Raw genomic sequence first — 14,798 nt, forward strand, 5'->3', positions numbered from 1 at the left:
AATTTGATGATAGTCACTGCTATTTACCTGAGATGAATCAGAGACAAAAATCTCACGCATTTTTACTAGTCCGTAATCTTCTAGAGTTATTGTGTAAGAAAGATCTATTATCCTATTATTTGACCTACAAATGAAATCAGATATACATTAAAATTCATGGAAATACTTTTATTTTTCTTCTTATGTCCTCAAAGCTATAGCACTGAGTAGGCAACATTACTTGCATTTGACACTTGCAGCTGAAACTGTAGCAGCTTCTATAGGCCTCTAGACCTACATGATTTGATTTGATTACAAATACCCTATTAAGTGCATACCTGCGTTTACTATAAAAGGAGCTATAACGGCTGTAGATTACTTGGAGAAATTGAAAGCATAAAGGAGAAATTTTAAATCTCACTGCCCATAGGTTATTACTGCTAAAATTTAGTTTATTTTCTTCCTCTCTTTGTTTTATGTGTATGTAGATACGCATGTATTCATGCATGTTAAGATCATAAAGTTTTGTCCTTTTTTCCTATTTACATCGAACATTTTCTCACGTCATAAACATTAATTTAAAATGTAACTTTTTTATGCCTGTATATTTTTACATATACAGGCATATATATGTAGTATATTTGTACTAAAGAATTTATATAGTAAAATAAAAAAGTAACAATTCCCCTATTCTTGAATATATATAGGTTAGTCTGAATTCTGTTTTTACTTTTGCTGGGATGAACACACTTGTACATAAATCTTTTACTGGATATAAGCATTGCCTCAGGATAATTTCTAGATGTAGAATAACTAGTATGTTATTTTTATCATAATGAGTACCTCTCTGTAATATAGACCTGCATGTAGCATTTATCATTAAATAAATAAAAACAATCGCTCAAGAGTTTGAGCTCTGAGCAACAGTGGTTCGATTCCCGGCCCAAGCTGAGCAGCCACTGAGCTGCCAACAGGTGGCAGGATGGCTCAGCTTAAAACAAAACAAAACAAAACAAAAAACAAACAAACAAACAAACAAAATAAATAAATAAATAAATAAAAACAAGACAAAATGTCAAAGGAAAAGAAAATCTTGGCAATAAAAATCCATGGCTTTACCTAAATTAAATAACATTTCATAAACCCTTGGTCAAACCCAACTTTAATGAATTGATCCCACACAATTAGAACTCATAATTAACAACTTTCACATTTTCTTCTAATCGCACAGATTTTAGAAGAAATGAATAAAGCACAATGAAGCACGACCACATCTGAAGTTTTCACTTAGGTACATCTCTTAAGACTTCTCTGTCTTCAGAGCAGGGCAAAGTTAACATTCCTAACAAACAGTATTAAAATAACTTTAACAAGTAATGATTTGATTTTCATTATATTCTAGTTATGATGACAGAAAAGAATACTAATTTTTAAGAGAGATTTTCAATAATAGGAGTTGAAACAAAAAGAATTTTCAGTTAACCAGAATATTTGATTCTCTAAAACGCCTGTTCCCAGATCTTCCAAGTGAATACAAGTTTTCCTAAACCCTTCCCTCTCTAGAAGATGGGAACGAGTAAGGGAGATAATTCAATAAAGCTTTTAGATCTCGGCCTTTTACTGAGTCTGATTTCCTTCTTTCTTACTATGCTTTAAAAATACAGGCATGTCATAATGTCAAACTGAATTTAAATTTCTATTGTAAATTTAAAAAGATCATTCAACAAATATATTTTGTCTGAAATATGTGAACTCCAGCTTTTCACTGTGGCAATCATTTTTAAACGTGCCAAGCATGTCTAACATTCTCAGACTTTTGATATGAGGCAAAAATAGATACCTTTTTATATTAAAATATTTTTAGAATACGTTAAAATATTTTTCAAGTAGAAAAAGTCATTCTCAATGCAAAATAATGTATAAATAGTAAATAAAAAGATCCTGAATTTAAAATTGTCAGGCTAAAGAGAGGGAAGGGAAATACACAACAGTCTGAGTAAACAGTATTATAGTAGCACGGATTCTTCACTTTGGGAGGGTATAATGGGTACAAGAAATCTAAAGAGCAAACTGGCATATAGCCCTCACAGGTCAAAGAAGAGATCAGAAAAATGATAAGAAAAGTTGTAGTGAGCTAATCAGAATAAAAAGCAAGCTGAGACTGATTTTGCAAAATGCATTACCCTTGTGCTGCTATAATGGGCACGCTTTCACTGTACGTCTGACGCCAACACTGTTCACCATTAGAACCTAAAAAGCGAGTTTTTTCTGAAGACAAGATGTTAGAAAGCTGGATTCTGGCGATTCCCAGGAGTAAATCTTTACTCATTTTATCCTTGTGCCATAATTCAATCAGCAATGGAATCCTGAGGAAGAGAGAAATGGGTGTTCATACCTCTCAGCTCTGAACTCTATCTCTTCTGGATGAAAATCTTTGAATTCCTCTAATGGTCAAAGTTGTTTTTGTTACCTGGAATGTAAAAGCTTAACACCACAGGAAACAAACAGGAAATTCTATTCCATTTTCTACATTTCTTTCTATTCAATAAAGGAAACAATTCAAACACTATTATTCCCACAAATAGTTACTCTTCATTCTTCCTTTTAAAATAACATACAGGTTGGAATTGTGGTACTTAGAAAGCAAAATGACATTTCACAGATCTCATTTTTCTTCGCAAATCCATTTCGGATAGCTGGATTAACACCTCCATTTCATATAGATGAAAAAATAGAAAAAAATCATACACTACAGTCATTCAGTGACTCAAAAGTAAAAAACTAAATAGTTCATATTTATCTTCACATATTATATCAGAAAAAGGCAAGACTACTTTTCGGTTCCTTCATTACTCATAGATTGTTTTAACAAAATTCTAATATCTAAACTCAGGCAAATAAGATGAAAATCTGAAAAGAACCTTCATAACCACATAAAACTTGGTTATATGGTTGAAGCACAAATGTCACAGACATTACTAGCATATTTGTTTCTAAAGCTTTTCCTCTTATTTGTAAGACACAAACTGTGAAGAGTTGACTTGAGAAAGTAGTATCATACACACAGTGTATACATTACCTTAAGAAAGTATCTTGCAGCTGATAAGGCATAGTTGCAAAATCAAAAGCACAGTAGGATTGGGGAAGAAAAACTTCCATGTTTTTCCGAACTTCTACAGGGGGATTTGTCATAATAGGAGCTGCGCTTCCAAAGAATGGATATGAGTACCTAGAATTCCAGAAAAAAAACATCTTAGAGTTTACAGATAAAATTTATAGCCTGTTAAAAAAAGTATAATATGAATATTATGAGCAAACAGAATTTTTTAAACAGAGAAATGATAGAAATACATTATAGGTTTTACTCTTATCACTAACTTTAAAATTATATTCAGTGTTGATATAAAATTATAGAAATTATAGAGAATGTGCATTATGTGCATAGTACTAGTTCCCAAGTAGCTTTACAGGTAATATTTCAATGATTCCCTGGAAAAAAAGAGAATTCTGGTATTTTGAAGGCAATGACACCAAATAAGGAAGGGACAGTCATTTTGATACACTCCAAATAAGACAAAGATTTAGGAACGTGAATGACTCTACTAAACAAAAACCGAGCTCCCATTTCTTTAAGAGTTCCTTGAGCGTTCAGGTCCTATCTTTTTCATGTTTGCACTCCCAGGAACAAATAAGCAGTGTCCTCCACATATTAAACATTCAAGAAATGCTTGCTGAATTTCTAACACTATTTTCCCTTATACCATAACATCCTGATCATTTATGAGCTAAAGAGCCTTCAGTCAACTCCAAAAGGATGCAGTTACGGTATTCTGTCTTTGAACAGAGAATCAAGGATGAAAGCAACTCAAATATACTATGGATGAATCAGAGTGACATAATGCTATTTCTTCCTTTCATCATAAAACCACACCAGGGTAAATGGAAGCATGCCTGACGACAACTGGACTTATTTTGTATTTAAAGCCAAGCATAAAGATATAATGCTTGCTTAAATTTCATGTTCTATCTTGTTATTCATTATGAAAATCAAAATTTAAACCACTGGTAAAAATCGCGTTTCTTATAAGAAGAATCCTATGCATTCATTCAATTCCTATATAATTACACATCCAATGAAATCAGGTCATCTCAGAGAGTTCATGCTCTAGAAATTCAACCCCCTACCACCGCAGTACAAGATGTAGTTGTTAAAAAGGCAACAAAAACTTTTTCAAATACAAGTGTTACTTCGCAAATTCCATTACATAATTGCAAACAATTTCATACCAATGCAGAGCACAATAACATAGTTTATCAAATAGAGAAAAAGTTAAATGACCAGTGTTTTTAATAATAACTTTAAATGAATCAAAGACAGAACCAGTAGTCCTTTAAAAATTATTTATTTATTTATTTATTTATTTAAGATTTTATTGGGGAATTGTGGGGAGGGGAACAGCGTTGGGGAATCGGGGAAGGGGAACAGACAGGCAGACAAATTGCTGTTTTGTTCTTCAGTCTAGTTGTGGAGGAAGTCGCTTCACTGGCCCATGTTGGTATGATCATTGTGCTCTTCCCGGGTGAGGCAATGGTCGCCGGTCATTGGTCGGCAGCTCACACCAGCTACTAGCTGCTCATGCTGGCTGCCAGCCACTCACATAGCTCACGGCAGCCCACTGCAGCCCTGCTGCAGCCTATGCCATCGCTGGGGACTCACAGCAGCCCAGCTCCAGGTCAAGCTGTTGTTCATCATCTTAGCTGTAGAGGGCGAGCATCACTGGCCCTCAATGTGGGACCTGAACCTCAGTCCTGCTGCTCAGAGCTGGTGCTCCCAAGCGAGCTCTTAACCAGCTGAGCCACTCGGCCGGCCCCAAAAAAATTATTTTTAATTATGGTTGCTATATATTAGTTTCAGGTGTGTACAGTAGTCTTTATTGTCAAGTCAATTCTATGTAGCATGTTAAGTGGACCATAACTATTTCCTCGTTTTAGAATATTTTTCCCCGTTTTCTTTGCCAACTGAACTATTAGCCTCCCTCACATATTGACTTATTTCTGAATTGGACTTCTTCACTAGGTTGAACTCTTTGTTTATATGGCCCATGTACACCTAATACCAGGCACACTGCCGGTACAGTGCAGGCACTTCATGAGTAAACAAATGGCCATTACGAGAAGGAAACACAAAAACTAATATTTGTGTTTGCCAAGAAGGCTGATACAAGGCCTCCCCTTCACAGCACCTAATTTTAGATTGTCCCAGTTTCTATGCTTCTGGCCAATACTTCTCTAGGTATCCTAAGATCAGCAGAAGACAGATCTCAGTTACAGGAGGAGAAAAGACAAAAAACTGCGGTAACGAATAAGCATTGATTCTATTTCTAAACACGATTTTAAGGGATGTTATACAAACCCTTTGAGAAAAGCTACGGCTGTGAGAGAAAACCTTTTTCCAGCCTTCATATTCGAAATAAAAACATTTTAGTAGTGATTCTCAGCCTCCAACATGAGGTAAAATGCAGAACTTAAGCTGCAATGCAAAGACTTCCATTCTATGAATTCACAACCACACTCAGTGCTGGGTGCCTTTGATTCTGTCCGTTGTTCACACCAAAGCTTGGAGGACTTTGTAACACAACTTCATAAGAAATCAAAGAATTGAAAGATTAGATGCAAGTGTGAGCTGATTTGTGCATCTGAAAGGTAGGTGTGCTTCAAATAACAACAGGAAGCGATGTGCAGTTGCTGACCTTCCTGGGAGTGGCAATCCAAGATGCCACGAAGATTTCCTTACGTTAATCACATCAAGATCAACAACTTGATTACAAATGCTAATTCTTGCTCCAAAGAAATTTATGAGGACAAACCAAAATACTCCAAACTAAAAACACACTATTGTGTTACGTTTAATTTTATCTCAGCCAGAAAAGTCTATAAAAATATAACATTACTAAAAACAAACTATTGTGCAAGCCATTTAACTGACTGAAATATATATTCCAATTTTTTTTTACATTAAAAAGTGTGGACACATTCCATTTAGAGTGCATTAAGTATGGTTTTTAGATTCACAGTTATAAAATGTAGGTTTTAGGACTATAACCTCCCATTGTAATAGTTTTTACAGAAAAATTAGACACAACCATTATTTCAACCTGTGGCACCTTTTCCAGAAACAACACATTTTAAGTTCAAGAGTGACTGTTATTTTAAATAGGTCCATTAATAAACTATTATAATACTTGCAATTACTATGGTATTGTAGAATACCGTATTTTCCCATGTATAATGCATGCTATTTTGCCCAAATTTGTGAGGGAAAAATAAGGATGCACATTATACATGGATAGATAAAACATATCTATCTACATGTTTTAAATTCTTTTTTATGCTTATGAGCTAAAAGAATAACTCTAGAAATCAATAACAATATTCACATGCAAAATAATACCCTGAAACACAATAATTGGTTTTGTTGAACTTACAATGGAACTTGCAATGACGAAGAGTTCTTGGCCTTCTGTGATGTGTAAATGTCATACATTTGTTACTGGTACATAAAATTTCTTATACCTTGTATCTGTTCTTGTGTTTTGTAATTATTTGTTACATAAAATTTCTTATACTATAATGTGAAAAAAATCAATGCTAAAATTCCTTTATAATAGAAAAAACAAGTACCTAATTGTAAACAAATGAAAGATTTTTTCCCTGAAAGTTTGTGCCAAAAACATGGGTGAGCCTTATACATAGAAGCGCATTATACATGGCAAAATATGGTAGTTATGACTATTACCTTTCATACCACCAATACCACCCTGGTTTAAGTTCAAAGTCATTAGGACACTGATTTAATAAATACTATAATGTTTTTTGTGATATTTCTCTCTCTGCAACTTCCCAAATACAGGAGAGGCATTTCTCCTCAGAAAATAATACTTTGAAACAAAATCAAATCGCACCTTAATATACAGTTGACTGGAAAACTGACTTCCAAGTCATGGACACTCCTTAAGTCGATTGAAAAGCAAAAATGGTGTGATGTTGCTGGAACAGCGATTTTCTGTCCTGAAGCTGTTTCTGAAGCGTTGGCTATAATCACTGGCTGGGCCACTGAAGCAGGTGCAGAACTGATGGCTAAAATGAACGTAGAAAAAAACAAAACTGCTCAGTTTCTCTTGTTACTCACATAATTTCAAATATCATCTTATTTTCTTTCAATTAAGGAATCTGACTATTTGATTTTATAAACATATGAACTGAGTCATAAACATCTTCAAGTGACTTGTCCCAAATTACGCAGGCCTTAATTCCCTTTAGAGAATGTAAGAAAAAAAAAAAAAAAGAGCTTCCTCTCAACATGTATTGCAAAAATAATAGCATACAGTACTAACTCAGTCATGTATGACAGCAGCCCAGCAGCACTAACTTACTTTCAAGAGGCAGCTGAACAGAACTTAGCATTCGAAGGGTTGTATTTAAGACTTAATGCAAATATAACTACATCACTTTTTCAAAAGTAGTTTTGGTTATTTTAGGCACATATGACATACAATAACACTTAAAAAGACAGAGCTACCTAGTCCAAGTCTGTTATAGACCAGAGATGTTTTTAGTGAGTGACCCAAGTAAGTTTTACAATGAAGTTAAATAGATTTCAATGACTTTAAATTGAATTGTTTTTATATCGCCACACATACTGGCTCTTAAACTCACAATTTTCACTTGGAATCCATAAAATCTATTAGTCATGTATTAGGTGGCTGCAAAATCTATACCTAAAAGATCTGTAAAGACAACATCTTACCCTTTGGATTTGGTTTTGTGTCCTTATCATACTGTAAGCTCTCCACTTCACTTTCTGTTGCATCTTCTTTTGTTGGAGGTGACTGGTTGTGAGGCGGAAGAGGGGACACGCTGGGCGATTCTGGCTCAGTAAGTTTCTCCTTTATGGGGGTTAAAGAACTCTTCTTTGAATGCTGTGGCTCATGTTCATTCTGGGTCTTTAATTCAACTAAAGACTAAAAACAATTTTTAAATACAGTATAAATTACAAAGAACTTTCCTTTATAATTAAGCAAAAAACTTGACTTTTTTATTAAAAAAAAATATGTTTCCTTTTCCAGTTTGGATATTCCTAATCTATTTTTCTTCATAATTTGCAAATTTTCTTATAGCATCTAGGACCAGAAAAAGGAAGATGAACAGGAAGGAAATATATCCAGAGCTAACTACCAAAATGCTTCCTAATGGGTAAGAAGGGATACTGGATAAAAGAAATCAGGCATAAGTGCCCCTGGGAATGATTATTTCTACAAAGGCAATCTAATGGAGGTCTATGTTCCTTTAAACAACAAAACCAGACGTCCAGAGTGATTTTCTTCCTCTCCTTTGCTCTACTACCCTTTAAAAATATATGCACATATATTTTTTAAACTTTCACTTCAGTTTTTCTAGCTCTGATTCATAAGCTATATAAAGATCAGTTCTTTAAAAGAACAGGATGCTAAAGTTGATTTGGAGATATATATAATCAAAAACCATTTACATTCAAATCAATGTCCATCTCTGTTGCTTAAAGAGAGTATGAGGACTGTAAAGCACGAATGAACCAAGAGCCTTATCTTAGCTCACGATAAGTCAACCAAACACAAAAAACAAAAATACCAATAATGCAGGTTCCCAGAAACTAGGTGTAAAGCTAGGTCTTCTCTTTACTAGAGCTGCTTTGCTGCACAGTCATTGACTATGAAGTGAGCGGCGGAATGTTTTCCACTACAGAAGTCTACGAAAAGGCTCTGGATCCAGTCACTTACACTTATATAAACCACAGTAGTGGAAACCACAGAGCTTTTCAGAAAGGTCTTTTCAGAGACGAGGTAGCATACGAGTATCATGTAGGCCACTAATCAAGAGTAATGAGTACTTTCTTATGCTAGGTGACTCTTCCAAAGTTCAGCCTGTGTGAGTCATCACGGGTGACACAGGAGAAGGTGCAGCAGGGGAAGGAGAGTCACTACTTGCCTGGGTGTCCACGCCTTCTCGCTGCAGAGCCACAGACACTCCCACAGTTGGGGCTAGCTCCACAGGAATAGGGGCAAGCTTTTGTTTGGCTCGGTTTGGAGGGTCAAGGATAAAAGCACCCTCAACTGTGACAGGGCGCTGGCTGATTTCTGAACTGCCCTTTTTCAGTAATCCAGTTAAAGGTATTTCTGTACTTCCAAGTGACTGGTCTCCACAGCAGAGATGGATCTAATATGAAAGGGAAAAATCAAAACAGGGCTTTATACTTTCTTCCTTCTCATAAACACATAAGCTTAACACAACGTTATCAAATGATCCATAGAAGGCAAGTATAATGCAAGTTATCTTATTGACCAGCAGTGACTTAGCAATATAGTCTCACACGATTGTTAAAACTGTTGATTAAGCACAAAGTTTACCAAGAATAAATACTTTCATTTTTTCTTTCAGTACTGTTTATATATATATATATATATATATATATATATATATATATATACACACACACACACACACACACATATATATATATATATAAATATTATCACCCTTTTCTTTTTTATCTCTTTGGTGACCTATGGTTACTTTAATTTTTTACTATGCTACTATATATATATTATATATATATATATATATGTATGTATGTGTGTGTATATATATATATATACACACACATATATATGCAAATTGTATCATAAATACATGAATTTACACAGAAAACAAATACCTCATTTTTTTCTATTTCCATTTCAACATTTAAACACAGTTCTTAAAAGCAAGTTAATGGATCCTGCCATATTTGAAAATTAAAAACCTCAAATAATTTTCTTTCATTCATCTTGAAAATGTCTCTCTCTCTTTTCTTTACTTGCTTCTCAGACTTTATAAAACAGTGTCCAACAGTAAAAGGTAAAAGAGAATGTCCCTGGGATGGAAAATGCTGTTAATTACTGATAGCTAATCAAAACTTCAACACTATCACCTTTTGCAACAACAAAAAGGCTATTCTAGAAATATATTATATAACTCTTCTTTTCCCTTACTATATTGAAGCCTTGGCAAACTTAGCATGCATATGAACAAGAAGTAATCACTACATGAAAATATTTTTAGTTCTAACATCAGCAATGATCTGTAACTTAGACTTAATGTTATTAGGTGTGATGATTTTAATGGACTGTAGAGAAGGCGTTTTTATGGCTTAAATGTCCATGAGAATCAAACTAAAAAATAAGTCAATACCTCGATGATATATTAGATATAGAATACAATTCAGTGTGCTTTTTTCCTGCATACTTCATCATTTCATATAGTCCTCAGCTTTCTAAATATCTTGCATTTAGCAGAACCGCCTCTAACATTTAGTTCTACCAGTTTCTTAATGCCTCCTGTCACCTCCCACCCGAAATGCAAGACTGATTACTTTACTATAAACAAATAACTATCTAATGGTGTATTTCACTACCCCGTTTCAGGCTTATTTAAAGCAATTGTAATAAAAAATAGAACAGTAATTTTCACTAGGTAATGTTCACTTTTAAATAGAGTCTAATTTGAAATTAGTTTACAAAAAATACTCAATTCAGTGGCAGGTTTTAGAACATTGTATTCTTTCTTTGCCTTAATAGCAATAAGGAATATAAATTCTGAAATCTGAAATGTGATCTGTGCCTACAGGTACTATCCCCACTAAACAATAATGAAACCTTCCTTGTGTCCATAGATTTCCGGTACAGGTACAATTTTTTTTATTATTATTATAAAGGACTGATAACTGACATACCTCTTTTCACGTTAACTTGGTAAGGAGCTGTATCTCTTAAAATTCTGAAGTAACTGTTATGCCATGACTTTACAACTCAGAATAATTACTAAAACAATGAAAAGATGTGATAGAAAGAAGACCTCCACCACTGAAATAAGATAGTTTAGGTACCTCTCAAATGCACAAAAAAGTGATCCTTAATAAAAACCATTTTTCTGCAGAACTTACCTGTAGTTTAGACTGAAGGGCCAGGTAAACACGAAGAATTTCTACATTGCTACGTATTCGAACAGATGCTTTCTCTGGCTCAAAGTTTGGGTTGATCAAATCATTGAAGGGTTCATTTGTAACATCATTTCCCAGTAAACAATAGTAAAAGAAAAACTCAGGCTGTCTTTCTGGAAGTTTCATGGAACATGGAATTAACTAAATATTTAAGGAAGAGAAAAAAAAGAGTATTATTTCGTAAACCACTAAACATGCTTATTAGTATATAATGAACTCCAAAAACATTTGCAAAAATGTTAATTTTTTTGACAAGTCTTAAAATCAATCACTCAAAATAGCTAAATCTCTGCCAAATTACTACCAAATCACTAGTTTGATTAATGTTTTAAAGTTTATCTTAGAAAAGCACAAAAACATTAAAATATTTTTATAGTTTTATGTTGTTTTAAAGTTTACATTTCATTTAACTGGTCCATGAATAAAAACACAAAACTTCTTTTAGAAGAAAATAATCAAGTGTTGTAAACTGAGCTGTCCTTAGTTCCACATACCTTATTCCATCTAATACTCATTCTGCCACCCTCTTCATAAATCAGAGGTTTTTTAAAAATCATAATCCAGGCTATTTAATATATCATCTTAGTCCAGGGTTTAGAAAAAAAGCTTTTAGCCACTCTGTCAAAATTTGGAAACCTATAAATTAACAGTTGTCAAAGAATGCCTTCTGTACTAGTTTAATGGCCACATATGATGAAGACATGGGATTCTTGTTCCAGAAAATATAAAATATCTTCTAACAAATATTTAATGTTCTCTAGAAATTGTAAAAAATACAATAAACTATAAACAACTGATGTGTTTGTCAATAGGCTTAAACATATTATAGTGATCATACAGCGTGTCTGCTAAATAATGATACATTGACATGAAAGTTACCTAAGATATACTACTTGGTTAAAAAATAGTTATAAGACAATTAGTATAGTTTGTGGGGAAAAAAAGTACAATAACCAGACTAAAACAGATTAAAACGAATAAAATTTAATTCATGTATTGAGCACCTAATAAATATTCAAGTTATTTATTTTATGTAAAACATAAAGTAAAATAGGCAGTCAAGATGGCAGAGTATCTAAACTCTGTGTTTGCCCCCTTCCACGACCACATCCAATTTACAACTGAAGTATAGAACCACCATAATTGAGAACCACCTGAAGACTAGCCGAACAGAATTACTACAACTAAGGACATAAAGAAGAAGCCACTTGGAGACTGGTAGAAAGGGCTGAGACGCAAAACCGGCTGGTCCCGCACCCATGTGTGGTGATTAAAAACCAGGAAGGATATCTTGTCTGCAGAGGTCCCCTTGAGAGTGAGGGGTCCCAGCCCCACACCAACTCCCCAACCCAGGGCACCAGTGCCAGGAAGACAAGTGCCCTTAACATCTGACTGTGAAAACCAGCAAGGATTCTATCTGAGAAAGACAACAACCTGCTGCAGCCCTTGGTGCTGCGGGATTTAAAGGGCCCAAGCACAGGTGCACAGGCGCACAGGCTCACATGCTCTGAGACCCACTGCTGGAGCAGCAGCAGAAAAAGTGCCAGGGACCTATGGGGAGCAACTAAACTGGCTAGCTTCAGGGCAAGGGCTAGAAGGGCAGGGGTCAGAGCAGGCCTCTCCAGAGAAGCAAGTGTTGGCAGACACCGTTGTTCTTTTGTTGAGTCCTCCCCACCACACAACCTGCAGACACAGGTAGGCACCAAGTCTGAGCTCTCCATTAACCTGGCTAACACCATTAGCCCTACCCTGATGATTCCCTGAGACCCCCACCTAACCCAGTTCAAACACCCAGCCCGAAACTTTTTCAGCAGCTTTCTCACACAAATGGCTTGCCTCGGCTCACGCTGTGGACATTCTTAAAATCTCTCAAAGGTAAACAAATCCCAAACAAGCAGCGACAAGTCTTGGCGTACTGTGTACCTCTTGTAATCAGTCCCAAGCCTGGCACTAGTGGCAGCTAGCCTCGGTTTACAGCACAGCCTCTCCCAAGTGCCCCCAAGCCTTTCAGAGGAAGCAACCAACAGCAGATAACTTTGTAGCTCCTACCAGGTGGCCTCGGCTGGGCAAAGGCAGTGACTGACCTTGGCCTGCAGCAGAGCACCTTCAAGAGGCCCAGAACCAACAAACTCAGTGGATGGCTTCAGACCACAACAGATAACCACCCAACCAGCTCCACAAATGACACACCCAAAGGGCAGACTTCGCAGGCACAAGTACCTTGCTAAAGTGAATCCTGGTCTGTAGGGTCTGCTGTAGTCATGGCCAGTCCTCACAGCCAGTCAACATTAAGTTCAATCCTACCCACTGACATGCCAACTGCAATGCAGGGTCAACTACAACAGGAGGGCAAACACACCCCAAAGAAGGGATACCCTTGGAGCACCCAGCTCAGGTGACCAGGGAGACTGTACCACTAGGTCCACAGGACATCTACGACTTAAGGCCACCTGCCAAGACTGGGAGACATAGCAGGTCTACCTAATACAAAGACATAAACACAAGGAGTCAGCTAAAATGAGAAGACAAAGAAACATGTCCTAAATGAAAGAACAGGACAAAACCCCAAAAAAAGAACTAAATGAAATGGAGACAAGCAATCTACCAGGTATAGAGTTCAAAACACTGATTATAAAGATGCTCAATGAACTTCAGGGAAGAACAGATGAACTCAGTGAGAACTTACACAGAGATAAAAACCATAAAAAAGAACCAGTCAGAAATGAAGGCTACAATAACTGAAATAAAGAATACATTAGAGGGAATCAACTGCAGATAAGATGAAGCAGATGACTGAATCATAGATCAGAAAGGTGGCAGAAAACATCCAATCAAAACAGCAAAAAGAAAAAAGAATTTAAAAAAATGAGGATAGTTAAATGGACTTCCAGGACAACAACATTAAGTGTACCCACATTAACATCATAGAGGCATCAGAAGGAAAAGAGCGAGCAAGGGCCTGAAAATCTATTTGGAAAAATAACTGAAAACTTCCATAACCTGGCGAAGGAAATAGACATAAAAACCCAGGAAGCACTGAGTCCCAAACAAGATGAACCCAAAGAGGCCCACACCAAGACACATCGTAATTAAAATGCCAAAGGTTAAAGACAAAGAAAGAATCTTAAAAGTAGCAAGAGAAAAGCAGTTAGTCACATATAAGGGAGCTCCCATAAGACTGTCAGCTGATTTCTCAACACAAACTTTGCAGGCCAGAAGGGATTGGCAAAAAATATTCAAAGTGATGAAAAGTAAGGACCTACAACCAAGATTACTCTACCCAGCAAAGCTATCATTTAGAATTGAAGGAGAGAGACAGTTTCCCAGATAAGAAAAAGCTAAAGGAGCTTTAACCACTACATCAGTATTACAAGGAATGCTAAAGGGACTTCTTGAAGGAGAATGAGAGGGAGAAGGAGGAGAAAACAACATAAAAAATATGAATCGAAAATAAAGGGAATAAAAAATTCTCACTGACAAAGGCAAACAATAAAATGAGTGGACTAAACCAATTATAAAGCTTTACAAAGTTTAAAAGGCAAAAGTAGAAAAAGCATATGTAATTACAACAATAAATTAAGGAATAAATACAAACACACAAAAGTAAAAAATAATGACAACAACATGTGTTCCATGTCTTGTTAGGGAGACCGCATCATGGATGGGGTAGAGGTTTGATCACCGCACTGTACACCTGAAGCTGATGTTGTGTAATATTGTATGTCAACTATAAGTGAATATATAT

General features: G+C 35.6%; 1 protein-coding gene across 7 annotated transcripts in view; it reads right to left on the reverse strand.

The window, feature by feature from the left end:
* Positions 1-14,798, reverse strand: part of CEP120 (centrosomal protein 120) — a 71,616-nt gene that overhangs the window by 33,978 nt on the left and 22,840 nt on the right. For all 7 annotated transcript variants that reach the window (XM_019635400.1, XM_019635402.1, XM_019635406.1 and 4 more), the window contains 7 exons: positions 10,997-11,194; positions 9,004-9,231; positions 7,787-8,000; positions 6,942-7,116; positions 3,059-3,208; positions 2,163-2,345; positions 28-124 (listed from right to left, as the gene is read on the reverse strand). In XM_019635400.1, coding sequence (XP_019490945.1) covers positions 28-124; positions 2,163-2,345; positions 3,059-3,208; positions 6,942-7,116; positions 7,787-8,000; positions 9,004-9,231; positions 10,997-11,194 — 1,245 coding nt within the window. The remainder of the gene's footprint in view (positions 1-27; positions 125-2,162; positions 2,346-3,058; positions 3,209-6,941; positions 7,117-7,786; positions 8,001-9,003; positions 9,232-10,996; positions 11,195-14,798) is intronic.

The sequence above is a fragment of the Hipposideros armiger genome, unplaced genomic scaffold (genome assembly GCF_001890085.2).
Source record: "Hipposideros armiger isolate ML-2016 unplaced genomic scaffold, ASM189008v1 scaffold_21, whole genome shotgun sequence".
NCBI classification, from domain to species: domain Eukaryota; kingdom Metazoa; phylum Chordata; class Mammalia; order Chiroptera; family Hipposideridae; genus Hipposideros; species Hipposideros armiger.